Source organism: Talpa europaea (genome assembly GCF_964194135.1).
Source record: "Talpa europaea genome assembly, chromosome: 14".
Lineage (NCBI taxonomy): Eukaryota > Metazoa > Chordata > Mammalia > Eulipotyphla > Talpidae > Talpa > Talpa europaea.
Window position 1 is genome coordinate 67,788,235 of NC_140082.1, and position 26,503 is coordinate 67,814,737.

The 26,503-nt window shown below is 35.5% G+C and overlaps 1 protein-coding gene across 1 annotated transcript in view; it reads right to left on the reverse strand.

Moving 5' to 3' along the window:
* Positions 1 to 26,140, reverse strand: part of KMO (kynurenine 3-monooxygenase) — a gene marked incomplete at both ends in the record, with an annotated part of 46,508 nt that extends 20,368 nt beyond the window's left edge. The window contains 7 exons of the mRNA XM_084253366.1: positions 721 to 886; positions 2,236 to 2,323; positions 4,246 to 4,294; positions 12,419 to 12,508; positions 13,657 to 13,754; positions 14,012 to 14,081; positions 26,087 to 26,140. Coding sequence (XP_084109492.1) covers positions 721 to 886; positions 2,236 to 2,323; positions 4,246 to 4,294; positions 12,419 to 12,508; positions 13,657 to 13,754; positions 14,012 to 14,081; positions 26,087 to 26,140 — 615 coding nt within the window. The remainder of the gene's footprint in view (positions 1 to 720; positions 887 to 2,235; positions 2,324 to 4,245; positions 4,295 to 12,418; positions 12,509 to 13,656; positions 13,755 to 14,011; positions 14,082 to 26,086) is intronic.
* Between the last annotated feature and the right edge of the window lie 363 nt (positions 26,141 to 26,503).

Sequence of the window (26,503 nt, forward strand, 5' to 3'; positions counted from 1 at the left end):
TCACTAACTATTTTTAAAATAAATATTTTGAATCACCATTTATTAAAAATACCATGTTTTATAAACCACTAATTATTAGTATTAAAGATGAATATGTATACAATAAATAGCTATACTAAATCTACATTAACATTTATGATTTCACTGAAGTTTGAAACAACTTTTCAACAGAATCTTGTTATTTTATTGTCCAGTATTATCAACAACTGGGCCAGGAGATCAAGGCTTACCTGAAACCATAAAATCAAAATTAAAATATTAGTAAATAAATTTGTGAACAGGAGAAAGAAATAGAAAGACAACAGTTTAAATGTTAAAATATAGATTTGACAGGCTAACACAATTTGGTAAATATCTGGTATATAAATATCACTACTCCAATTTGACTAACAATTTTATAGATATTTCAATTTCAGATAGATTAAATCAATAACTTCAAAATGAATGTTTCACATGCAAATCAGATAACTAGCTCTGTTTACTTCTACTTACAAGGCCCTTACTGCTTCTGTGGGAATTTTACTTTCCCTAAAGATACTACAATTATTTGCTTATGACAATATAAATTATACCTGCAATGTATTTGTTTTAGACCACATATGGTTTAACATGGAAATCAGGAAATGAGAAAACTAAGACTTGCCATTGAGAATGTGTTCAGGAGGTTATGCTTCTGTCGAGTTATGGAAAGTAGATAAGCAAAAAAAAGGAAAGCCTTACGTCGTCATTCTTAGGTGGAATGGTCAACTCCATATACCCATGAGGAATGAATTGCTGACTGTAATCAAAGCGAGGCTTCTTCATCAAGTGAGTTCTGACAGTTGAGTAGGCTCCATCACATCCTACAACGAGGTCATAGGCAATATCTTTGGGAACTTTGTCAGATCTGAAAAAAAATAAAGTGAACCATCTAAAAAAAAGTTTCTTGGTGAAAATGGTGATGGGTAAAAAATATAATGGCTAATAGGGGCCACTACTCACTTTTAGAAATCTGATTTAGAGCTTTGAATCTGTCGCCATAAAACAAAGCTGATAATACCCAATCACAGGTTATTTATGAGGAGAATAACAAAGCCAACCTGATTAATGAAGACATGCTAAACCATGGAAGTGTTACTAAAAGTTGAATTCCTTGCACAAAAGAAGAAAATCTTGAAAAGAAGGCAGAGGTTTCCAAATAGAGGGATTATATGAATAACTAGGATTTTTGAGGAACAATATGTTTGGCTTGAGTGGAGGATGTCAGAAGATAGTATGGAAAGAAAGGAGGGAAGGGGAGAAGAGAATTTTGAATGTTAAAACAAAATGTTTAAATACATTTTTCTGGGGGAAAAAGAGCAAATTTTTTTTTTCCATTAAAAGGATGACACGTGACAATTCAAGCAATCTCACTCTGCTGTGGCCCTACTAAAGTGGGGGCAGAATGCAAAACAAGGGGAAAAGCAACAAGGTGACTGAAGTGGCCAGTGCAGGGACAAGAGCTCGGGCACTGCGGTGCTTAGGGAGAAGGAAGACATGGGCTCTGAGAACAGCAGGAAGGAGCAGGAAGACTGAGGTGTGTTTATAGAACTAATGGCATAAAATAGGGAAAGGGGCACATCCAAAATGATTCTAACTACTAGGGAAGTCAGGAGTGAGACTCCAAATGATCAACAAATAGATGATCCAAGTTGTAAATGTGTTTGAGATTATTGCAAGATGCACCTGTGAAAATGTTTAATGGTACACTGACATTGATTAGGATTGAAATAAGCAATAAGAATGAAAACAGAGGCCTGGGCTAAAGAGATTAATTTTAGAGACGTGAATTCACAAGTGACGGTTGAATGAACTATCAATCCATAACATATCCCAAGAATGGGAAATGAGCCTTGGAACTTGAGAGGAAAGAGTTAAAGCAAGGCAAACAAATAGTATCTAAAAAGAAAGAAGAGAAGCAGGCATTGAAGGGTCATACATTTGAAGGGAGGAAAGAGTTGAAACAGATGTAGTGAGCTGTGTCCAATACCTGGGGGGAGTAAATGAGCATGAGAATCAAAAAAAACAACTGGCCATGGTATTCAGGACACATCTATGGCCTATTTTCGCCCTAAAATTCTTTGACTCTAGGGACTATTTGAGATACCATTTTAGTAATCTTTTAACCCAAATAGCCAAAGAACAAAGTTTACAGATACAATTCTCCACTCTAAACCTTCACCTCTGATATCAAAAGATCAACCAGTGATTGATTACCCAAGCACTGTGATCATTCCTTCGTCAGGATTACATTTCAACAGTCTGTGGCCAAAGTGCAACTTCACATTGGGATATTTCTCAACAGCTGGGGAAACAAAGAAAGAAAACAAATCTAACTGAAATTCCAATTCTTATTTCACTTAAACTGAAATAGTAATCATTTTCTGAGAGTACATAGAGACATTTATTCTTAACAATATAAACATAAATTTGTTAAAATGATAATTTGACAACTACTTGGCAAATGTTTCAGGGTGATTTGGTAGTAAAATATGAATAAAAATCAATATAAAATTTAAAACTTCACATGTAGCTGATAATGGTGGCCACATAATAATGTGCTCTAAAAGATGTGTGATGCAGACTCACAGAATAAAGCCCCTGAGGAGAAAAAACAACTTTTAAAACATCTTTGATCATGACATTTCAAACTTCTTGGTCACATAACCTTTTTGGTGTTTGTGTTGCTTAACAATTATTAACTTTCCATGGAGTAGTGAACCATGAAACAATCCTACATGAAATGCTGATGCAGTAAATTGATTTAGCTACAAATTTTGCAAGTTCAGAGAAGAGACTTCAGTCAGGAGTAAAGAGCATTTACAAAGGATCAAGTATGGGAACAGGCTGCTCATTCCTTTTATGCTGTGGAAAGAATACAGCACTTTGCATGCCAAAGCTAGGAGGGTATCAAGAAATTCTACATTCATATTATTAACATGTTTATGGCATTTATAAAATTACTGTCTGTGCAGCACATTCCTAACAAAAAATCAGTTAGGGTACTTCTGCTATGTACACCAAGATCAGCTGTTTCCCAGGTTTTAATTCCTTAGTATTAGCAAATGTTCAGAGATAATATTTGAGATAGTGACTGTAGTAGTTAAAAGCATAGACTTTGGAACAAACAGACTCAAGATCGAATCCAGATTCTACTACTTACTAAAACTGAATTTTATACTGTGATGGTCTCAAAATCTCATTTACCCTCTGCAAAGGAGATAAAAGTCATTCTCAATTTAAGTGATGCAGAGAAAGCACTTAACAAGGTGCCTGGTGGTTCAATGAATGTTTGCTATTATTTTTATCTTAATAAATTCAGGAGATACTAAAGAAATGGTCTTAGGCCTGCTATACTACATTTAAAAAAAAACTGCTCTATGGTTTATTTGTTTTAAGATCATCCCACTGATTCACTCATCCTAAAGACATACAAATATAGGAGCTGGAATAATTAACTTCAATGAACTTCCCCTTCACTAATTCCAAAAATCAGAGGTTGCTTGACTATGTCATGAAGGATTGGTTCAAAAGGTAGTAGAAATATGTAAGTGGCATGATTTTCAAGGAGTGAACCTCTTCAGCACAAATGATGAAGAACAGAAAATCTGCTATAATCAAAAGCTATATGGGATGTGACTGGATTGATTATCCAAGCTACAAATATAATTTGCAGTCCAGTGACTTTTCCATTAATGGGACTGTGTTTTTTGGTGCCTAGTAAGAAACTTCAGAGTTATATTTTATGCCTTCTTCTATTTCAACCTCCTACACCAATTTGTTTATTTGATCTCCAAAAATATCATGAATCCCTTCCATCCCCTCCAACCACTTTTGAACACGGGAATTGTCACACTGTTCTAAAGATTACAGCTCTCTATCAGCCTGCATCCCATTGCTTTTCATCGACTTTGCAAAGCATTCAAGTTCATCTGTTGTTCCACTAGGCTGTGAGTTCTTTATCAGGGTATGAACACAACATGCATCCCAGTGCTTGTGAGACAGTAGGAATTTAATATGTCAAATAAACTATTTCTTATTTGGATCATTAATAAGATGTAAAAGAGATACCACAGAATCTATCACCTACTACTTTTCAAGAAAGACTGTATTGTATGTAGTCTTCTTCTTAGCACCCATAAAAAAGAATAAAGAAGAAATCTCAGTACATCATGTAGCAATACTAGTATCATGTGCTTATTTTTTAACTCAGAATGTTGAACTTACCAGTTAATAGATCCTTATTTAGATTTTCTCTGCTTATAGAAAGAATATACTGCAAGAAAAATAAGATAGATATTGTTTGATGCTGAGAGTAAACAAATATAATTTTATGTTTTTCAGCAGCAGGAAATACTTACTCTTTTAGCAGGTCACCAGCTTACTTTTATAAACATTTAGCTAAATAGCCTTTTTCTAAAATATATACCCAAATAAATATAATACAAAGTTCAAATTTAAAGTTAGGATTTTTAAAAGTTTGATACTATAAAGTCCACATCTTTCCCTGTACGAAAAATATTATTTTCACTAAGATTGCTTTGTCTCAACAACAAATTGTACATCTTGTACATCATTGTACATCATTGTACATCTCAACAACAATTGTACATTGTTGTAGGGATCTAAATCGAACAGTTCTAGGGAAAACTGGGTCGCTACATGCAAAAGAATGAAGCTTGACCACTACCTCACACCATACACAAAAAATCAACTCAAAATGGATTAAAGAACTAGACATAAGACCTGAAACCATAAAATATATAGAAGGAAATATAGGCGAAACACTACGTGATCTGCACGTCAAAGACATCTTTACAGACACATCACCCAAAGCAGTGATAGTGAAGGCAAAGATAAACAGCTGGGACTACATCAAATTAAAGAGCTTCTGCACAGCAAAAGAGACAATAACAAAAACAAAGAGAAACCCCACCAACTGGGAGAACATTTTGCACCCAACACTAATGATAAAGGACTGATCACAAAAATCTGCAAAGAGCTGATGAGACTCAACAACAACAAAGAAAATAATCCAGTCAAATAATGGGCAGAAGAGCTAAAAAGAAACTTCTCTGAAGAGGAAATGCAAATGGCCAACAGGCATATGAAAAAATGTTCAACATCACTTGTAATCAGGGAAATGCAAATCAAAACTACCATGAGATACCATCTTACACCAGTGAGAATGGCACATATTAAAAAAACTAGCAACAACAAATGCTGGCAAGGGTGTGGAGAAAAAGGAACTCTTCTGCACTGTTGGTGGGAGTGCAAACTGGTCCAACCACTGTGGAGAGCTGTGTGGAGATTTCTGGACCTACTAAACATAGAGCTTCCATATGATCCAGCAATTCCACTCCTAGGTATTTACCCAAAGGACACAGAAACATCAATTCCAAAGAACACCTGCACCCCTATGTATATAGCAGCACTGTTTACAATAGCTAAGCTTTGGAAACAACCCAAATGCCCAAAAATAGATGACTGGATCAAGAAGATGTGGTCCATATATACCATGGAATATTACTCAGCATTCAAAAAAGATAAACACATGCAATTTGCAGCAACATGGATGGCGCTGGAAGGGATCATGCTCAGCGAAATAAGCCAAAAAGAAAAAGAAAAATACCGGATGGTCTCACTCATAGCAGGAATCTAGAAAACTTAAATAAGGGACCAGGAAAATGAATAACTATAAGAAAGTGAAAATCAAAATCAACAAAAAACTATGAACCAGAGACACTTTTAGGGGGGCGGGGGCGGGAGGGGAGGGATTGGGGTCAGAATGGGGGGGCTGCAATTGTATGGGGAATATAACAATAAAATTTATAAAAAAAAAATCAAGCAAAGAGACAATTAAAAAAATAAATAAATAAATAAATCGAACAGTTCTAAAAATTTCAGAAATGATAGAAACTAAACTCAATGTACTATGTCCCAAAAAGACTACTTTGAAGCTTTCATTTCAATGTGAAGGAGGAGGAGAAGGAGGAGGAATAGTAGCAGCAGCAGCAGCAGCAGCAGCAGCAGCAGCAGTAGTAGTATGTGTGTGTGTGTGTGTGTGTGTGTGTGTGTGCTTATATGTGTGTACACTTGGTGTTGTTTGTGGCAGAGAGAGGGGTAGATGGTAGGAGTAGGACCAGCCATCCATGAAACATGTGTTCCTTGTTTCTGACTGTTCAGTACAATATTCATCAAGGTTGACTAATCCATAAGGAACTATATTAATCTTTGTAGCAATATACTCCATAATATCTAACTTTTTATATTTATTATTATTTTATAGAAAAAGGAACCCAGAAAGGCAAAAGTGTCTAACTAGGTTCCATGAAGGTTACAAAGAAGTCTTGAATTCAGGGTGAGGCCACTTGTATAAACATGTTGAGTATATTATTTCCCAAATTATGCTAAATCACATTTAAAACAAATTGTGTTAATTTATGAATCTTCACCTAATCCATATGTAGACGTTTAAAACTACCAGTGAAATTTATATTTGGTACAAAAATAATATATTTGGTAATCAATAATATTTAAGTTTCCATAATGGTGAAGGTTCCACAGTTTGGTTATCAAGTTGACCAAAATGGGTGGAGGGAAGCCAGTGATCTTGGTTAAGGATATGTGTGCTCTAGTGGTGGGTGTGGTGTGGTAATGTACATCTGTAAAGAAGTGCTAATCTATTCCACTAAATCATATATAGTACTGTTACCTCAGTAAAATGTTACCTCAATAAAAAATTTACCAAACAAATAAACAAATCAAGAACTACAATGTGGCTCTTTTAACAACAACAAAAAAAGGCCTAAAGAAAGTTGGGCAACCTCTTTTGGAAATTTGTATGAGAGTAATTGAAATGTTTACTTTTTCCAGTTTATTAGAAAAAAATGTTTATGTTCTGTTTTTGAATGCTTTCAAATGAAAATGTTTTTTAGTAAGGGGATGCCATTTCTCCATTTGGTGCATAAGAGTAAGAATTGGAACTTGGACCTATTCTGTATATCATAGAATATATTGATTATTGCCAAGAGTCTTTGGGAGGAAAATGGAAAGAACAAGCAAAAAAGGAAGAATTTAGACAATGCAGGACATAAAGATAGACAAAAAATAGCTAGAGGTGGTTAGGCTCAGAGAAAGGATTCAGAAAGGATTTTGCAGGTCCAATTGTACACATAAGCCATTTGTAAGTAGTTTCCTGTGTTGTATACAATGTGGGCCCTCTGTGACCCAGGTTCTCAATATATTCATTAATTTTTTGAATAAGCATTATTTGTGGAAATTGGTGAAACGGGTGAACTACATGAGAGTCTGGATCCTCATAGTTCATAGTCAACACCAGGTAGGAAGCAATAAGATACCAACAGGGGATGGAAATCAGTTGAAGGTAGGTGTCCTGGGGATTTGCAGAAGGTCTGAGGTCATCGGAAAGGCTTGGATTTCCACAGGTGTGAACTGAATGAGTCAATGCAATTTTATGTTGTTCTTAAAGGTCAAGAAGGCCTCTATGTTTGACTCAGATATAAAAGTAATAATGCAAGCTAAAGAAATTGTGGTAACTATAAATTTAACATTAGCTCAATTTTTAAGAATGGGTGGAGTAGGAACCATTTCCTCACTCTTCTAATGTATTGAAGGCCCCCAAATGGGAACTCCCACAAACACTTGTACCTTTTTGAAGGTGATAGATTCATATTCATATTCTCTCTCTCCCTCTCTCTCTCTCTCTCTCTCTCTCTCTCTTTCACACACACACACACACACACACACACACACCCCTTAATGGTGGGAGTGAGGAGCAAGTTTTAATCTCTTGACCAGATACTTCTTATGTACTTACATAATTTATCCTGATCTTTTGAACCATATCATAGTCCCTGATCTATTTACACTTTATTAGCTCATTCTCTGGACGGGGGATGTCTTCCTAAACACATTCCTTAATAATCTGAGGGGCAGGGGTAGTGATTATTAGGAGTTATTTTAAATTTAGTCAAAAATTAAGTAGTACTGCCCACTGCCCTTGTGAGGCCCTCCTACACCTTCTCTGCTTGCCATTGCCTCTGAGGAAAACTGTCTAGTTTCTTCTCTGAAGTTGACCTCATGTAATCATCCAGCCTATTTCTTCATCTAAAGCAAAGTGGTTGCATTAAAAAAGCTTAATTTTGCTGATCACTCTAAGATTATGTTAAGCAAAACTAATTTTACAAGTTTTCTCATCCAATGCACACTTGGCACTTAAAAGGTTTACATTTTTTAGAAATCTGGTCTTATCCAACTCCCCTCCATAGAGAGATCTTCATTTGATCAGGACAATGCTTTTTACCTGTGGATTTAACACTTAAACAAAAGTCCTCTCTCAAGTTATATTTTCTTTTTTTTTATTCATTATTGTTCGTTTTTGTTTGTTTTTTCTTTTCTTTTTCTTTTTTTCTAAAAGATTTATTTATTTATTTATTTTTATTTTTTTATTTATGCAAGCACTGGGTTCAGTCAGAAGCGCGGGAGGGTGAGAGAATTCACCAGAGCCAGAGCGGGGAACAGAACAGGCAGACTGACTATATACACTGCTGAGGGGGGCAACGGGCACGGTAGGAGAGGTCTGTCGTGCCATGTGGAACACTCGCCTGTGGCCAGGGCTCAAACTGGCACTACAGAGGCTGCGGGCAGCTTCGCAGACCAGCGCCCAACCACTCCACCACTAGGGAAGGCCCTCATTGTTCATTTTTAAATACTATTTTCTTCCCCCTGCCTCAGGTTTAGTCCCCATAGAATTTCTTTCACCAATGCACCCATACACCATCACCTCAGTCCCCTGTGCTCCTCCCTCTGATCCCTCACCCTCCTCCCCTGCAGGATGTCTCTGATTTATAATTGTCTGTTTTGTTTTGTTGTGTTTTGTATTATTATTTTTTCCCCTGATGTCTTACTTGGTTCCCCTATATTTCTCATTAAGTGAAACCATCTGACATTATTCTTTTTCCTTCTGACTTACCCAAAGCAAAGAAAGTCAAGGAAAAGATAAACACCTGGGATTACATCGAACTGAAAGGCTTGTGTACAGCAAAAGAGACATTAACCAAAAAAAAGAGACACCCCACTGATTGGGAAAAATAAATTGTGCTCCCTACAACTGATAAGAGACTAATCACAAAGATATGCAAAGAACTTACACAACTCAACAAAAACAAAGTAAATAATCCAGTCAAGAAATGGGCAGGAGAACTAAAAAGACATTTCTCCAAAGAGGAAATGCAAATGGCCAACAGGCATATGAAAAAGTGTTCAAATATCTCGTATAATCAGGGAAATGCAAATCAAGTCACATCTATGTGATGTCTTCTCTGAAAAGCTTTCCTCCCTCTCTGAATCATTTCAATATTTCTGGTCTCAGCCACACAGCTGAGTATTTCTGCGTTCACTCATCTATGTTCTTTTCCCAATGAACTTGAAAATACTTGTTCTCACCAGATGGCAAGCTCTTCTTACACTCAGCAAGTGACTTGGGACATGGCACACAGGAGGACAATTGTTGCTTACAGAAAGAATGCATTAGGTATACATCTTATACTTGACTTGCATGTGTAAATAATTTTTGTCTATTAAGAAGGGATTCTTTTCTGTAACAGCAAGATCAAATTGAGGCCGATTAAATAAGGTATATGAATTATCTGAAATTGTTTGCCTCACTTTATTTGGTCGGTGACTTTCTTTCCATTACTTCCACCCACCAGGATCATGTATCTAGGTCTTTATAATGCCAGAATAAGCCGATTATTATTTCTAAAAAGTCATTAAATAGAAAATGCTGGTCCTTCCCCACTTTACCCACTCTCCAAAGTTTTTCAGCCCCTTTTTGAATCAAATTGTAGCAAAACATACATTACATAAAACTTACCATCTTAACTATTTTCAGTATACAGTTCAATGTCATTAATTACATTCAGACTACTATGCTACTATCTTCATTCATTCACAGAATTCTTCATTTTTTAAAACTGAAATTTGGCAGCCATTAAACAATAATTCCTAATTACCCCCATCCTCCAGACCCCTGGGAATTAGCACTCTATGTTCTGTTTCTATGAATTTAGGTACCCTAGGTAATAAATAAATGTGGAATTATGTGCTACTTGTCCTTTGTGACTTATTTCACTAAATATAAAGTCTTAATGATTCATCTCTGTTGTAGCATGTGTTAGAATTTCCTTCCTCTATCAGGTCAAATGGTATGTTAATATATGTTGTAGAAAATCTATACTTCTCCTTGTCTTTCCTTTACTCTTGCATTTCTGCCATACTCACAATATTTCTGACACCAGATGTGTAGGATTTTTTGCCACATCCAGCAATTCCCTGTGAAGCAAGCAGAGAGTCCTCCTACACTGACAAAAAGTGTATTAAAATTTAACTCAGTTCTGACACTGTCTACCTGGATAAAATCTCAGTCATACAAGATTGTCCTCACCATCCTTATCAGATGTCAATCCTAAGAGTAGTCTGTCACGTGTGCTTCTCACCAACTGGACATAAATCAGAAGTTCTACAACCTTCTCTTTAGAATAATTTGCTATAAAGACTCATAGAACTCAGGAAAAACAGTTTACTTATTCTTTATTGTTTTATTATACAATGTGCAGATGAACATCCAGGTGGGAGAGAAGAACAGGGCAAGATCTACATGTATGCCCTCGCTGGGATACCACTTTCCCAGCACCGTGTGTTCAAAAACCTGGAAACTCTCTCAATCTCATACTTTTTGAAATTTTTATGGTGACTTCATCATGTGGGCATGATTGATCAGTAACTTCAATTTTAGTCCTCTCTTCTCAAGAGAATGAGGGTGGTATTGAACATTCCAACTTACTTATCAATCATGGTCTCTGGTAACCAGAAACACATCAAAAGGCACCTCATTATTTGAACAGTAGACACTATTGTCATTCAGGAAATTTAAGAGATTCTGTGTCAAGAACTGGGTTCAAAGACCAAATATTAGAACAAAAGATTATCTTAGAGCTCTTACCACTTAGGGGATTACTAGGGTTTTAGGAACTATCTGCCAGGAGCTAGATAGAGACACACACATATATATGTATTGTTTTATTTTACATATATATATATATGTTCATATATGTTCATTCATGCATCCATCGATGGGCATTTGGGTCATTTCTACCCTTCAGCAATTGTGAATAGTGCTACTATGAATAACTGTGTTTGAATATCTCTATGACTCAGTTTTCAGTTCTTTTAGATACATATCCCAAAGTAGAATTTATGGGTCATATGGTAATTCCATTTTTAATTTTTGGAGGCGCCACCATAGTCTTCCATAACTATTGTTCAATTTGATTTTCCCACCAATAATGCCCAGAACTTTTGATTTCTCAACATATTCTCCAACACTTGCTTTTCTTTTTATTTTATGATAGTAACTATACTAATAAGTGTGAGGTGCTTCAACTACTTTTATCATCCCAGAATTTACAAAGATCTTGTTCCTATGAGTGTATGTGCTTTATCATACTTGCTAATCAAAGTATGATGCATGAAGCAGCATAATGAATACTACTGGGTTTGTTTGAAATACAGAACATCAGCCTTCACCCTGCCCTACAATATCAAATTCTTCATTTCAATAACTTCCCAAGTGAGTCTGAGGAGTGCTTATCTACCTGCAATGGGAGCTCTGCAAAGGGTTGGATACTTGAAACTTACGTAAGCTCTGAACTTAATAAAATGAGGCATTGCCACATAAAGTAGGTTGGGGATTTCCTCTGGTCGATAGAGGCTTTGTACATTTATTGTTCCTTAAGAAAACAAACTTAGAAAATGTAATTAGATTAAAATACATATCTTGCCCAACTCTATACAATAATATGTAAAAGAAGACAAACACAAAGCAGGATAATGGATTTTCTTTTGTAAACTCTGTCTTGTCATTTTAGAAAGTATACAATACACAAAGCATTTCTGATTCATTCTATACATTCTATTGCAGTTTAATTAAATAGTGAGCAAGAGAATCAGCTTGGGGAAAACAAGCATCATAAAACCCTCTAGATTGATTTTGCAAATTACATTGGACAATAAATACATGGCAATTTTTTCTAACTGAGAGTTGGGAGGGAAAGGGCATCTAGTATAAGCTTTGCATAGAGAAAAAAAAAACAAGCAACTAACTCACCTTGAGAACATAATAACTAACTCATACTGAATATTAGGGACTGAATCCCCTTCCTATGAACTAATTTGTTAATTGGTAGAATTTCCCAAATTCTAGATTGAAACAAGCAATGTCAATAATAGGGCTAAAGAAAAAAGGAGTAGTAAAAAGTAAGTAGTAAGTTCCAGAAATTAGACTCAGCTATTACCAAACAAGAGTGGGTAAACAAACCTGTGACTTTGTCCCATAGGGAATTGCAGACCTTTTTCCTGAAAGAGAATGAATCATTCTTGCTCTCATGGGAATACCTTGGGATACAATCTAAAATAAAACCAGAGATATTGATTTCAGTTTCTATAACATGATATCATGCAAATAAGATAGATGCTTTTTTTTTTTGAAATGTGATTTTCAATAAGCCAAAATAGAATGTAAAGATTTTGGAAGCACAGTATAATAGAAACAATCAATGTATACTGTGTTCCTGAAAATTTTACCTTTTGCTTTTTTTTTTTTTAACTTTTAGATGTTGGAGTGGACTTAAAGTTTATCTCATCTAAATCAAATATTACAGTTGAGGAAAGTGTGTAACTATACTTATAGGTGTGAAGTACTTAACTGTTAGAGAGATTAAATGATTTTTTTCATGATCACAAAAGGAAGTAATGCATGAAGAGTGAAACTCAGGACTCCTGTATCCAAATGCAAAGTGTTTTCCTACATGCATATCTGTGAAAATGCAAATGTCACTTATATTAACTTACATTATGATTTCAAAAACACACTTAGCAAACACACTATTGCATCTCAAAGGTACATGATAGACAGTGACAAGCATAGAATACTGAGCCCACGTGAGGAAAATCTACTGCAGACCCACAATTCTTTTCCAAATATTTGGGGCACATTGGTTTCAGACTTCAGTTTTCAAATTTTAGATGGGTTGTGCATATGTGGATATTATATCACATGCAGATTCGGGGACATTACCCCAGAATACAACAAAATATTTATATAGCAAGACATCTTCATATGAAATGAGATTATTTTTAAAGACCACAAAGACCATAAGGTCAAATTTGCTGCTAAATGTGTGATGAAAAAGCTTTCTGTTTCCAGAGCACTCTAGAATACAGAATTATGGATAAGGGATGATAGGATTATGCTACACAGTTAAAAGAATGGAAATGCTGCCGCCTCTAATCCAGGATGCCAGTTTGAGCCCTGAATCAGAGCAATCTTCCCCTGGAACTGCAGTATCCCCCATACCCCACATCATGAGTCATGCTCTGTTCCCCCAATTGTTTCAAGTACTAGATTTAGAAGTTTGAAAAATCTTTTCAGAATGAGTTTTGATGCAGAAGCTCTGGCATTTATTGGTGTTTCAAACCAAAATGAAATCAAAACTATGCAATTGTTGAAAAACAATAGATATTATCTTCTAGAATGAAAATGAGTTAACAAAGTACCTGATCTTCCATACCAATGGCTTTCAAGGCTTGCCGTCCTCTATGAGAAAGGGCCAAGTTAATGCTTCTTCCACGCGCAAATTTAGCCACCCGGATATCTAAGGCATTGGAAGTAGACTCCATATTACACATACTTCCTTACACCCTAAGGCAGGATGAGCATACTGGTACAATCAGGACAAAATTAACTCTTTGAAAAAAAACACAAGTAGTACTAAACTTGTATTAAATTAGATGTAGATGGTAGAGTTTAAAAAAAAAATCCAACAATTCCTCTTTCAAAAGAAAAATAAAAATCTACAAAAAGTGGTAAAAAAATCAGAATAATGGCTCACAATTTACAGTATTGTCTTACCTTCCCTAGCTTCATAAACATCAACTTGGAAATTCCTCTTTGCAAGGAAGCATGCATTTAATGATCCAACCTAGAAATCAAAGTAATAATTTAATATTTTTATCAACAAATATAGGGAATTTTTACTGGAAAAATACAACAGTGTGTGTCTTTACTGTACTCTCCTTGCTTATCACACTGATTTATCAGTCACAACTGGAAAGCACCATTTGCAAAGCAATGGTATTAATTCAAGATGAATACACATTTAGAGATAGAGATAGTTTGGGCCTTTTTATTGTTGTTTTACTTTCCTATAGTTAGATATTTAACTTTCACCCAGAAATATCATATATTATGTGTATAGTCCACAGAATAACTTGAAATCAATCACTGATGTGATGGTGCACACCACTCTGGTTAGAAAGCAGAACATTCTGCCTCCCACAATTCCTCCCACTTACTCCCCAGTTATGATCCCCAAGTTCAGAGGAAACTTAAAGGTAAATATTCTAACTTTTGTGATAACCTATCCTTGCTTATTTATAGTTTATACTGATTAGGTACACATTCTCGAACAATATAATTTTGCCCATTTTTGAATCATATAATTAGAATCACACCTGTGCTTTTTTTTTTTTTTTTTTTTTTTTTTGCGTCTTGCTTCTCTAACTCAGCAGTAAGCAGTAAGTTTATGGATATATCCATATAGTTGTATAAACTCAAGGTCACTCAATTTCATTACTACATTGCTTCATTACATCATTGCTAAAATCCTTAAACATTAGTTGTCCATTCTTCCATTGAAGAACCTTTGGATAGTTGGTCTGGGAATAATATAAACAAGACTGCAAAAGTAAATTTTTGACATGTATATATGATTTTTCTCTCAGGTTTTATACACAGTGGGGTCACTGTTAACTGATATGTATCTTAAACCTTGTTACACCAAACTGCTTCAAAAGTGTGTACTAATGTGTTTTGCCATCTGTAGTTTCTGAGTTTTATTTGCCAACAGTTGGTGTTCTCAAAGTTTTAAACATTACAGAGGGCTAGCAAGGTGGGTAGGGGTATAGTTTATATTTTTTTTTGTATATCTATTGCATATTTGGATCTCCTAGCTTGTAAAATTCCTGGTTAAGACTCTTGCCCATTTCTTGTTGGATTTTCTGTCTTTTTTTCTCTTGATTGCTGGAGTTATTCCTAGATTCTAGGTATAAAATGTCATTTTTAAATGCTGCAACTATCTTCATCTATTCAGTGATTTACTTTTTAAATTCTGTTTTATTTTTTGAGTATGAAGACACTATCTGATATTTACCTTTATCATTCTGACTTATATCACTTAGTATTACCCCTTCCAATTCCATCCATGTTGCTGCTAATAGCATGACGAAAGCAGTATAGGGGTGCCTCAAAAGATTAAAAACTGATCTGCCATAGTACCCAGTAATTCCACTCAGGTATCTATTCCCAAAATTAAAAAATACTAATTTAAAAGGAAATGTGTACTCTCATGTTTATTGCAGCATCACTTGCAATTGTCAAACTATGGAAACAACCCAAGTGACCAAAAATAGATGTGTGGATCAAGAAAATGTGCTAGGTACACATAACAGAATATTATTTAGCAAAAAAAATTATATATATATATATATATATATATATATATATATATGAAGGCTGTCAAGTCTGAGAAGTCCAAGGATATATACACATGGACATGGATCACAATTAAGAAACCTCATCTATACTCTTCACCCACCAAATGTCAGTAGTGGGAGTAAACCATCTTGGACATCTAACCTGGAGCGGCTTTCGGAAGATTATAGATAGTCACATGCAGACCACCCACAGAACTCTAAGGCATTCATATTACTTTGTGGTTTCAGATCACTAAGATTGGGGGCGGTTTGTTTCACAGCAATAGAACCAACAAATTGTTTAAAAATTCTTGGAGAATAGGCCTCCTTGATAGCCTAAGAATTATGTCTCAGTGATATCATGCTATCACCATGACTACCTGAGTCCAACCCCAGCCAGAGAGCTAATCCACATATGGTGCAGCAGATCTCCCTGTCTCGCCTTCTCCTCCCATTAGCAGTGTATTTTGGTAGATCCACCTGTTCTGCTCCCCACTCTGTCTCTGGTGAATCCTCTCACACATACTCCCCTCCCCTGGCACCTCTGGCCTGTACCATAGTTCTTCTATGCAAAAATAAATAAAATCTTAAAATAATAATTTCTTGGAGAAGATTAGTTTTGAGTTGAAATTTGAAGATGAGACTATTTTGACATGTAAAGAAGAATGACGTTAATAAAGAGTGTGAATCCTCTTGAAAATTTAAAAATAATTTTGAAATGACAAAGAAATATTGACAATTCATTCAATTTCATTGAAAAAAATCTATTGGTTCCTAAGTATTACAAAAGTCCTTACTAGGCATTAAACTGATATAAAAATGATATATCAGCACTGTCCTAAGGGAGTTCAGAGCCTTGTATGGGTATTCACTTTTTTTCAAATATTATTTATATGTTTAGTTAATAGATAAAGATTGACTTTTCTTTTTCTATGTATTAGTTCTATGCTAGGTGATATGACAGAGGATATGACAGAGACTATGATAAACTCTTCCAAAAATCAAGTCTTCATAAAAATTAAAAATACATATTTTTCTTATGCATCTGTTATTGAAATTATGAACATATTACTTCACATGTGGTATGTCTGAGGTAATCATAAGAATTTGCTTCATCTTGGGGCCTCCCTGGTGGTGCAAGGGGTTAAGACACAGCCTATGAAGCAATCCGCAGTCACTGCAGCAGGAGTGCAATCAGGGAGCAACCCACGTGGCACAGCAGACCTCTCCTGTCTTGCCTCTCCTCAGCATTGTATTTCAGTCATTCTGTCTGCTCAGTTTCCCACTCTGTCTCTGGTGAATCCTCTCACCCCTGCACCTCTGGCCTGTACCCCAGTTCTTATATGCATAAATAAATTAAAAACTCTTTAAAAAAAAGAATTTGCTTCATCTTAATTACTTGATCTGAAGTGACTTAGCTCTCTTAGTGAGGTCATCATTTTCTTAACATCAGCAATGCTATCCCAACTGGCAGTACAAATTAGTGCCTGACATAGAAACGATTTCATCACTTTCTTTACTTCTTTTCTGCAGGATTCTGGACTATTGTTTCACTAATCACAGTTTCGGAAATATAACTTCCTTCCACTAAACACAAGTATATTCTTAAAGTTGTTTTTGCCCTCCTATCTCATAGTGGTAGTATTTGAGAAAAATTTGCATCAAGGAAAATAATTTTTTTCTACATTTTAAAAGGAGATCTTATTAGGAGAAAGAAAGAAGAAGAGAGGAACCCACATAGTCACAGGAAGGCAGAACAGCTACTGAAAAGAAAAAAATTAAGTGTACTATGAAGTTGATACATAAAGTACATTTTTTCCAAAGGATAAATAGCTATTTAGTAATTAGAGAGGGAGAGAAGGAGAGATTAAAGGTTAAATAGAGTAAATTTCTTGAGGGACAGAGTAAGATTTGTGAAATTCCTCTTTATTTCATAGTGTTATAGACCTAACTGCTTCTCTTTTGGTTATTAAAAGCTGAAAAGGGGAAGAGACTAAGGTTTGTGCAATTCCTCTTTCTTTCACAGTGTTATAGACCTAACTGCTTCTCCTTTGGCTATTGAAAGCTGAAAGAGGGAGTGGTGTTCACAAGGGTCAAGAAAATTGTAATGAGGCTGGAGAAAGTAATTTAGAAGTGGGCCTCTCTTATTGGAAAAAGAGGCTGGGGAGAACGGCATGTGGGACACACAAGACACAATCTAAACAAAAAATTATCAATGAAAATTTGATGTAGGGAAATTGTCTACTAGTAGAGAGACTGAAACTGAGAAGCAGGAAAAACCATTCATCCATCCTGGGAATTAAATTATAGCAGAGTAAGCAGGTTCTAACAATGGATGTACAAAAAAGAGTCTCAGTAACTGTGTTCAGAATAGGCTCAATCCCAAGCCAATGGTGATGCAAAGGTTTACTTTTATGTGTTTGTCAGATTCCATTTGTTGTTGTTGTTGTTTGACAAAAATTGATTCCAGGATTTGGGGAGGGGAAGCTGACCGAGATGAAGATTCTGTCTCAGTCCTTTACAAGTTTCTCAGGTATTGATCCCTATCTCTCCAACACTGCTTATTGGTTTGTCAATGGAACATGTGTAAATGGTTCCTCATAGGGCAGGAGTAAAGGAGAAACCTTAGTTGTATGAGTAAAATATGATTAAATATAATCTTGTTTCATAAAAATATTATTGCCAGAGAGGATGAGTGCCAACAGGATATCTTATGTCTCTCATGCAGTTATTTTGCTAAGTTGAATATCCACATATCTGACAAACCAGAAATTCCTCTTTAAGGTATTTACCCAAGAGAAATTCCAGGAGACACATGTCAGAATATTCAGAGCAGCGCTTTTCATTACTGTTTTTCATTAAAATAGATAAAAAAATATTGGAAATAAGTCAAATAGTCATCACAGTGGAAAGGACAAATACACTATGTCATATTTACATGATTAAATGCAAAGTGTGAATATATTAGTCACATTCTAGGTAAAAGTATAGGTTCCGGATGAACCTAAGATGATTTTATGCTGATGATACTTTTATAAAACAAAAACTAAAATTAAAGCATGTATATACATAATTTTAGAAATGTATATATTATTTTGTGTGACTATGTATGACAAGTTCACATATGCATAAAATTATATGTACATATAGGATCAAAAGAATGATAAATACAAGATCAGGATAATGCTTATAATGGGTGGAAGAGAAGCACAGAGGTTGAAATAAGTCAGTGGTAATGTATTAATGCTCCTGTTAAGTGGTAAATTCAAAGGTACTGCTATTATTAATAAACAAGCAAAAGTGTCAATGAAAATATGTTCTCCATGACCAGTCATAAAAGTATGTCCTGAAATAAAAATTATGATAAATCCAACTCTGTGAAACTGAGGTTCTAATAAAACTAAAAGAACAAAAATATTGATAGCTGTTATATGATTGGCTAGAAGGATTAATAATATGGCTAATAAGTATCATTTAATCTTTAAGTGATAATATTTCCCTTCCATTTTCTTAAAATGTGCTTAATGAGGAATAATTTTCAGTACCTTCTTTAGTGGTTACATTGACACAAGTACTAAGAGGACATAGAGAATATAATTGTAGGGCCTCCCTGGTGGCTCAAGGGGTTGGGCACCGCACTGTGAGGCAGTCAACAGCCTCGCAGCACAAGTTCGATCCCCAGCTGGCCAGGGAAAAACCCACATGGCGAGGTAGACCTCTCTTGTCTTGCCCACTGCTCCCTCAGCAGTGTATTTCAGTCAGTCTGCCTGTTCTGCTCCCCACTCTGTCTCTGGTGAATCCTCTGACCCCACCCCCCTGCATCTTTGGCCTGTACCCAAGCTCTTGTATGTATAAATAAATAAATCTTAAAAAAAAAAAGAGAGAATATAATTGTAAAGGAACACATGTATACCATTCTGAGCTTACCACAAACTCTTGGTTATGGAATAGTTGTTTCCTGAACATAAGTATGGGAGGATGGTGGGAGGGGAGAGGAGAGGAGAGAAGAAAACAAAAAATATTGTTTTATTAGACACATGGGAACAATTATTTCCATTTTCATGCCTTAGTTCTTGCAGTTAAACCTTGACAGAGAAAGAGGACAGTTCTATCAAGGATATGAACAATTATGAAAGCCTCTATTTGTTTTGAAGCAATAAATAGCAATCTGTTTTTATCATAAAATAATTTGTAAATTAAGTTTTATTAACAGCTGACCTAATCTATTTGTGTGTAAACAGGGCTCTGAGAAGATTCCTTGGTTACATAATTACGATTAATTTAGTTTACGCTTCTCCTTTTTCTCCATATTATCTGTCTCCCCTGCTTCCCTCATCATAGGTCACGTGCTTTGAGCTTACCCTGGTCCATTATGCTGATGCCCAACTGACCAAAGTAATGTGGTGGAGGACAATGAATGTCTTGACTGGTGGATATGATGAGGTGACATACACCTGAATAGGTAGAATCCTATATCTCTGAATAGTTTACAATATTGTATAGTATTGTAAACCAATGTTACCTCTACATACTAGGGCTTAAGTCTCAGCGCTATCACTTCTATGCTTGAGTTTGATACTTGGCCAGGGAGCTAACCCATATATGGTGCAGCAGACCTCTCCTGCCTTGCCTGCTGCTCCCCTTAGCAGTGTATTTCAATAAATTCACCTGTTCTGCTCCCCATTTTGTCTCTGTTGAATTGTCTCACCCCTGCACATCTGGCCTAAGCCCCAGTTCTTCTAAATAAATAAATAAATAGATAGATAGATAGATAAATAAATAAATAATTTAAAATAATAATAAAGTATATGTACAAAAAAATCATTTGGAAATTTATATAAATATTGACATGTACTTTTCAGGTGTTCAGCAGGTGTGGTGTCATGTAATGGGAATCACCAAGTTTCTGTTGGTTCCCATGTGACATTCCATGATTGTTCAAGTGTCCAAATATAAAATAAAATATAAAAATAAAATCATATAAAATAAAATATAAAAATTTCATGCATTTGTGCCTCTTCAAGTAATGTACTTGGAATTACTGATAATGAAATGTTAAACACATGGCTCTTCTCCCTGGTAATCATAGATGTTTCAGAGTTTGTTGTCAAACAGGCTATTAAAAAAACTTTTTTATTCTTCTTGAAATCAGAGCTTAGTCATGGAACTGTAATTTGGTCTCCCAAGGATCTGATCTTTGATCATCTCAATGTAATGAGAAGAGCCAGCTTGTTAATTGAACTCACTATGAGATAAGCTCATAGAAATGTCTTCACACTTTGCTAGAATGATATATGTTGTGCCAAATGTTGTTTTACAGTATTTAAAACTTACCCTGAACTTTCTGACCTTCACCAGAATTTGGCCTATAAAGCCAAGCAGTCATCTTGATTTTTTCCTCCTTTGATGATGAGACAGTGATGAGACAGTGAACGTGCCATATGTTTTTCATGTGGGTTGCTTGACTTCTGTATTCATGAGTACTTCTGCAGCTCATGTACATGTACTCATGTACAGTCTTTTCTTGAATGTCATGTCTGACTCCCTGATAGTGCAGGCAGTTGAGCGAAGCACTGTAAAGCTGTCTGCAGCCTCTGCAGTGCCGGTTCAATCCCCGGCCGGCCAGGGAGATTCCCGCATGGTACAGCAGACCTCTCCTGTCTCACCAGCTCCTCTCCTCAGCAGTGTATTTCAGTCATTCTGCCTGTCCTGTTCCCCGCTCTGTCTCTGGTGAATCCTCACCCTCCCGCACATCTGGCCTGTATCCCAGTTCTTGTACAAATAAAATAAATCTTTAAAAAGAAATAAAGGCAAATATATGTTTTAACATCTCCTAGGTGACATTTGATTTCTATTTTTATAAAGACTGCATTGAGAACCAAGTTAGATATCTGTGAATAAGAAAGTATTATGTAAAAAAGAAGCAACAGAATTTTAGAGTTAAAAGACATAACGACCTAATTTTGATAAAATATGAAAAACTAAAAACCAGAGAATAAGGTTTCCTAGGTTTCCAATTTATTGTACAACTTTCTGTTCTCTGTCTCCTCACTGATTTATGCTGCTTCTATCCTATTAAGCTTAGTGAAGAGAGACTGGTGATGTGATAAGATCCTGAGAAGACAGGGCAGAAACACCATCTAAGACCAATTTGTCATCACGACCATGCTGAGCTTAAATCCATGAGAGAATCTAATATCCATTAACTGTGAGATGCAAACTCAGAGAATCAAGGTCAAACTGTTTCAAAGACAATTTCATCATCAGAAACTACTCACTTGACTTGAATACTTGGAAACAGGACACAGTTATTGAAAAGAAGTCTTAAAATGTACAAGTCTCCTTACCCTGATGTTTTTGAAAGTCTTTAGTCTCTAAACACTCTGGAGAATTTTGCTGGGTCAAGTATAGGAAGAATAGGTCACAAAATATTCTGTAGTAGAGCTGTTTGTCAGCAGGAGAGACAGAGGAAATGCTCAGTACATCTTCAGAATGTGCACTAGGACAGGGGTCAGTGTGACAGCTAAGCCTGGGATGCTTAATAATCCTTCTAGATAAGATTCTTAGTTTCAGAAAAAATGTAAATATAAGAGCTCAAGTACCTCTGTCACAGATAGAGTTCCTTGCCCCCGAGCACTTTCTCATGCCTGTGAGCACTACAAAATGATCAGCAGAAGAAGCATTTCTAAATACCTGAATATGGACAGGCCTAATAATCCAGTTAAATAGCTTATCTTTTGACTTCTCTGGCTTGTCACTTTACAGCAAAAGAGGACTCTGTATTACACTCACACAAAATAAGGCAGCTTGTGTGGCATTTTCCCCTAGACTGACTTGTTAAATTAGTCACACTTACACAACTCCTTCCAGTCTGAAATGTAGAGATTGGTTTTCAAATCCTTTTCCAAGTTAGTGAATCAAAGGACCGCGTTCCTGTTGAAATTTTCTGATGAAAAACATGTCTTTGTTTCAACTGCTCATAACTTCTAAGAGTATGATTCCCCACCTTGCTCTGAAAGCATACTCATGTACACAAAATAGTTTAATTTGACAGGATAAGTCATATAATGTAGGCAAATAAAGCCCTGTGGGCATTTGCAGAAAGGAAATGTTCTTTAGAAATTGCTCTTCAGGCTTCCAGGAGAAAATCCCATAGGAAGAAGGAAGAGTCAGGGAAGAGGGTTTCACAGGTGAAGGACAGTATTTAAGGCAATATTATGATTTTCCTAAATATCCAGATTAACATTATAAACACTATTTTAATATCTTTCCACATTTTCAATAGTTAAAATTTCACTAGTTTAGGATTATGGTTTATAGTTTCCTTCACCTTTTTAGTTTCTCTGATTTATTGATTTCTTCTGATCTTGACTTGAAGTGTTTTCAAAGAAAAGGAATTGGTTTATCACAGGATCTGCTGGTCACCAAATTAGAGTAAGGACAATTTCTTTGGGTGATTTTTCACTGGGCAGACCAACTTCTGGAAAAAAAAAGTGGAGGGGGGGAGTTCTTCATATTCTTTGGACTTCTACTTAAAGGTTCTCAACTCTGTTTCAAGTTTTTCTCAGGGGCGATGGAGAGTCCTTAATGTATTAGACAGTATTAGGTACCGGGATACAGACTAAGGGAAGAAGAGAATGGAAAAGGTGATGAACACATAAAACACATAGAAGACGGGTAAGAAAATAACTTTGTCCTCTACATATTGATTTTGTCTTTCTTGAATTGCTGTATTGCATCAATATTTTTTTAATGTCCCTAATATGCAAATTGTCATCCATTATGAAATTTTCTACACCTTCATGTCCTTAAGAAGAGACTTTGAGCCTCCCTGGTGGCACAGTAGATGAGTGCTGGGCTGCAAAGCTGCCCGCAGCCTCTGCAGTGCCGGTTCGATCCCTGTCCACCGGGCAAGGGTCCCACACAGCGCACAGACCTCTCCTGTCACCCGCAGCTCCCCTCAGCAGTGTACTTCGCCAGTTTGCCTGTTCTGCTCCCCACTCTGGCTCTGGTGAATTCTCTTACCCTCCCACGCTTCTGACTGTACCCAGTGCTTGTATAAATAAATACATAAATCTTAAAAAAAAAGAGACTTTTCATCTCTCTCATTCATTTATCCACCAATTACTTAGTAAATAACAGCAAGTAATGATAGGGATGGTTCTAGTGACTGGAATACATTGGTAAATAACAGTTCATATCCTAGTTTGAATAGACATTTAATAAATAGGTAAAATGAATAATTGATGAATAAAAATAAAGTACAATTTCAGATACTGATAGGAAATATGAAAACATAAAACAGGGAAAGGATGAGGTCAGCCAAGTAGACAGACTCAGTTTATGGAGGGCCTTTGGTGAAGAGTTTGGATTTTGTCTTATATGTATTGATGAACACTGAAAGGTTTTGAGCAAAGAGTAATAATTATCATATTTATATTACATAAGAATGATTCTGGCTGCTGCGCAGGGAAGGAACAGTATGTGGATAAGAGGAAACTAGGAGACCACTTAGGATATGGTTACAGAAGTCAGGATGAAGAATTAGAATTGTAGCCAGAATAGAAATATATTTTGAATATAGTAGTGGAGGGTTATATAAAATTTTAAAAAGGAGTCAAACAAGATTCCTAGACATATGTCTGACCAATAAGTTAGAAAAAATTCCTTTGCAGAGGAATTTTAATTGCTTTTTATATACATGTATTAATCCAGGCTTTCTATTTTCTATCACATGTATGTGTGCCCAGATAATTAAGTGGCTACATGATGTAAAGTTCAAACATTCAGGAAGACATCCATGATGACACCCACATTTTTATGCTTGCCAAGAATCATATATTAAAATCATATATTTGTTATCACCCCTTGGATTTCTGAGAGATGTTTTAAAATACATCACTGTTGTCACCCTAAACAAAGTTTTGGATAAATTCAACAGTTTGTTCCTAGCTGTTTTATCATGTTTTCTTAAAAATTTCCCAGTCATTCTCAATGAGATAACTTGAGGTATCTTTAAATCACATTTATTTTTCTGCTTAAAATTCTCCAATTATTTTCAGTATGCTTAGAATAAAATACAGCCTTCTTTTCTTGTCCTCTATGATCCTATGGGCAATGTCCAGGTCATTGTTGCCTCAGTTTCTCTTCTTGCAATTCCCTCTATCTGAAAATACCCTTCTTGTGGCCTTTTACATGGTTGCCTCCTTCTTATTACTCAGCTCTCTGGTCATATATCCCCCTGAGAGGTATTCCCCAACCACATGCTAAACAGTTCCTCTTACAACACTTTCCACGACATTATCCTGTTCGCATTTCCTTCATAGTGTTTATCTCTACTGAAATTATGTCTATTTTTCCTGTTCCATTGTCTTTCCCTTCTCTGGAATACTCACCAATGTACATCTACTACCCAAAACCAAGCTGGTACACAATAGACACTACTAGTAAGATTTTGCTGAAAGCACAAATACTCATTTATACTCAAAATTTTGATAGGAAAGACTTGAACTAAAGCCCAAAATGAAGAAAATAAAGCATATGTCTCAGGCACTGATTTGGCATGACCTGTGATTGTCTTCTTTAGCATGTAGAACTAGAAAAATTGTCATAGTACTTTGGGGAAAAGACAATAATGAAGGAAGAACAATAGATAAAATCAACATATCGTGTACAAATATATGTATGTTATAAAATAATGCCTTCAAGAAATTTTTGTTGAGCAAATAAATGAATGAATACACATGAGCTAAAAACCCTCCAGTTAATTAGACCAAAAGTGAAAAAAAAAATTCAACTTTATCTAGTGAGAATAGCTTTATTCCAAAATAGGAGTTCTGTTGAAAGAGGAAAAATTAAAGTTTACATGAGGCAGCCTCACTATCAACAGAAGCAGCTTTGGTACAACTGACAATGTATGGGACAGATCCCATCCCACATCTCTGAAGTAGGTGAGGGGCAAGTCCTGCCATGTTCATCTTTGCTGCTTGTGTGCTCTAATGGACAAGCCAAATAGAATAGGTCACCTATAGGTATTAAACCCAATTATTCAAATAGGAAACATTCAAATGATAATTATATATTTGCATTGTGTTTCCTTTATTCTTATTAGACATTATAAATTGAATTATTAACCAAAATAGACACAATGTTTTCATTAAATTGACTATTAAGACTAAAGTCTGCTTTTAAAACATAGCTAATTTGGGACTAAATCAAATTCAACTTGCTTTATTTTGTTTTTAAAGAAATGCTAAACTGTATTTAACAAAAATAAGATATTGTTCCTGGAAAATAGCAAATTAAATCTAATGCCATATATTAAATTGATATACTTAAATATTAGAAAAGCTTTCAAAAGAAAATTAACAATATATAAGTGATTAATAACCATTAAGAATAATGAAATTAATATAATACCACTATTATACTGATATAATAAATTGATTCTTACCAAACCACCACCAATGACAGCTATTTTTTTCCTTTGAATGTCAGATGAATCCATAACCACAGAAGTGTTTTTCAAATTGTTGAAGCTCCTGTCAGTGAGAAAACTGTCTCCTACGTCCAGATCTCCTTCAGGTTTTATATTGCCCAAACCTGAGGTTGTAAGTCAGCAGCAGTGTTTGAGCAGGGTTAATAGAGAATAGTATTTAACTCATTTGTAGCCCAAAGTACAATCAGATGTTCAGCTTTAAGTAAAAGGGGAACAACCACTTTTTGAAAAGTCCAGTGAAGGGGAAAAACTCACTATTCTGTGGTTCAGACAGGGCACTTGTTAAGGTACAGATTTATGACTTTTCTTCTTTAATTACAGTTTGTGTGCTTAGTTTCATTTTCATTCATGAGTAACCATCGATGAAACTTC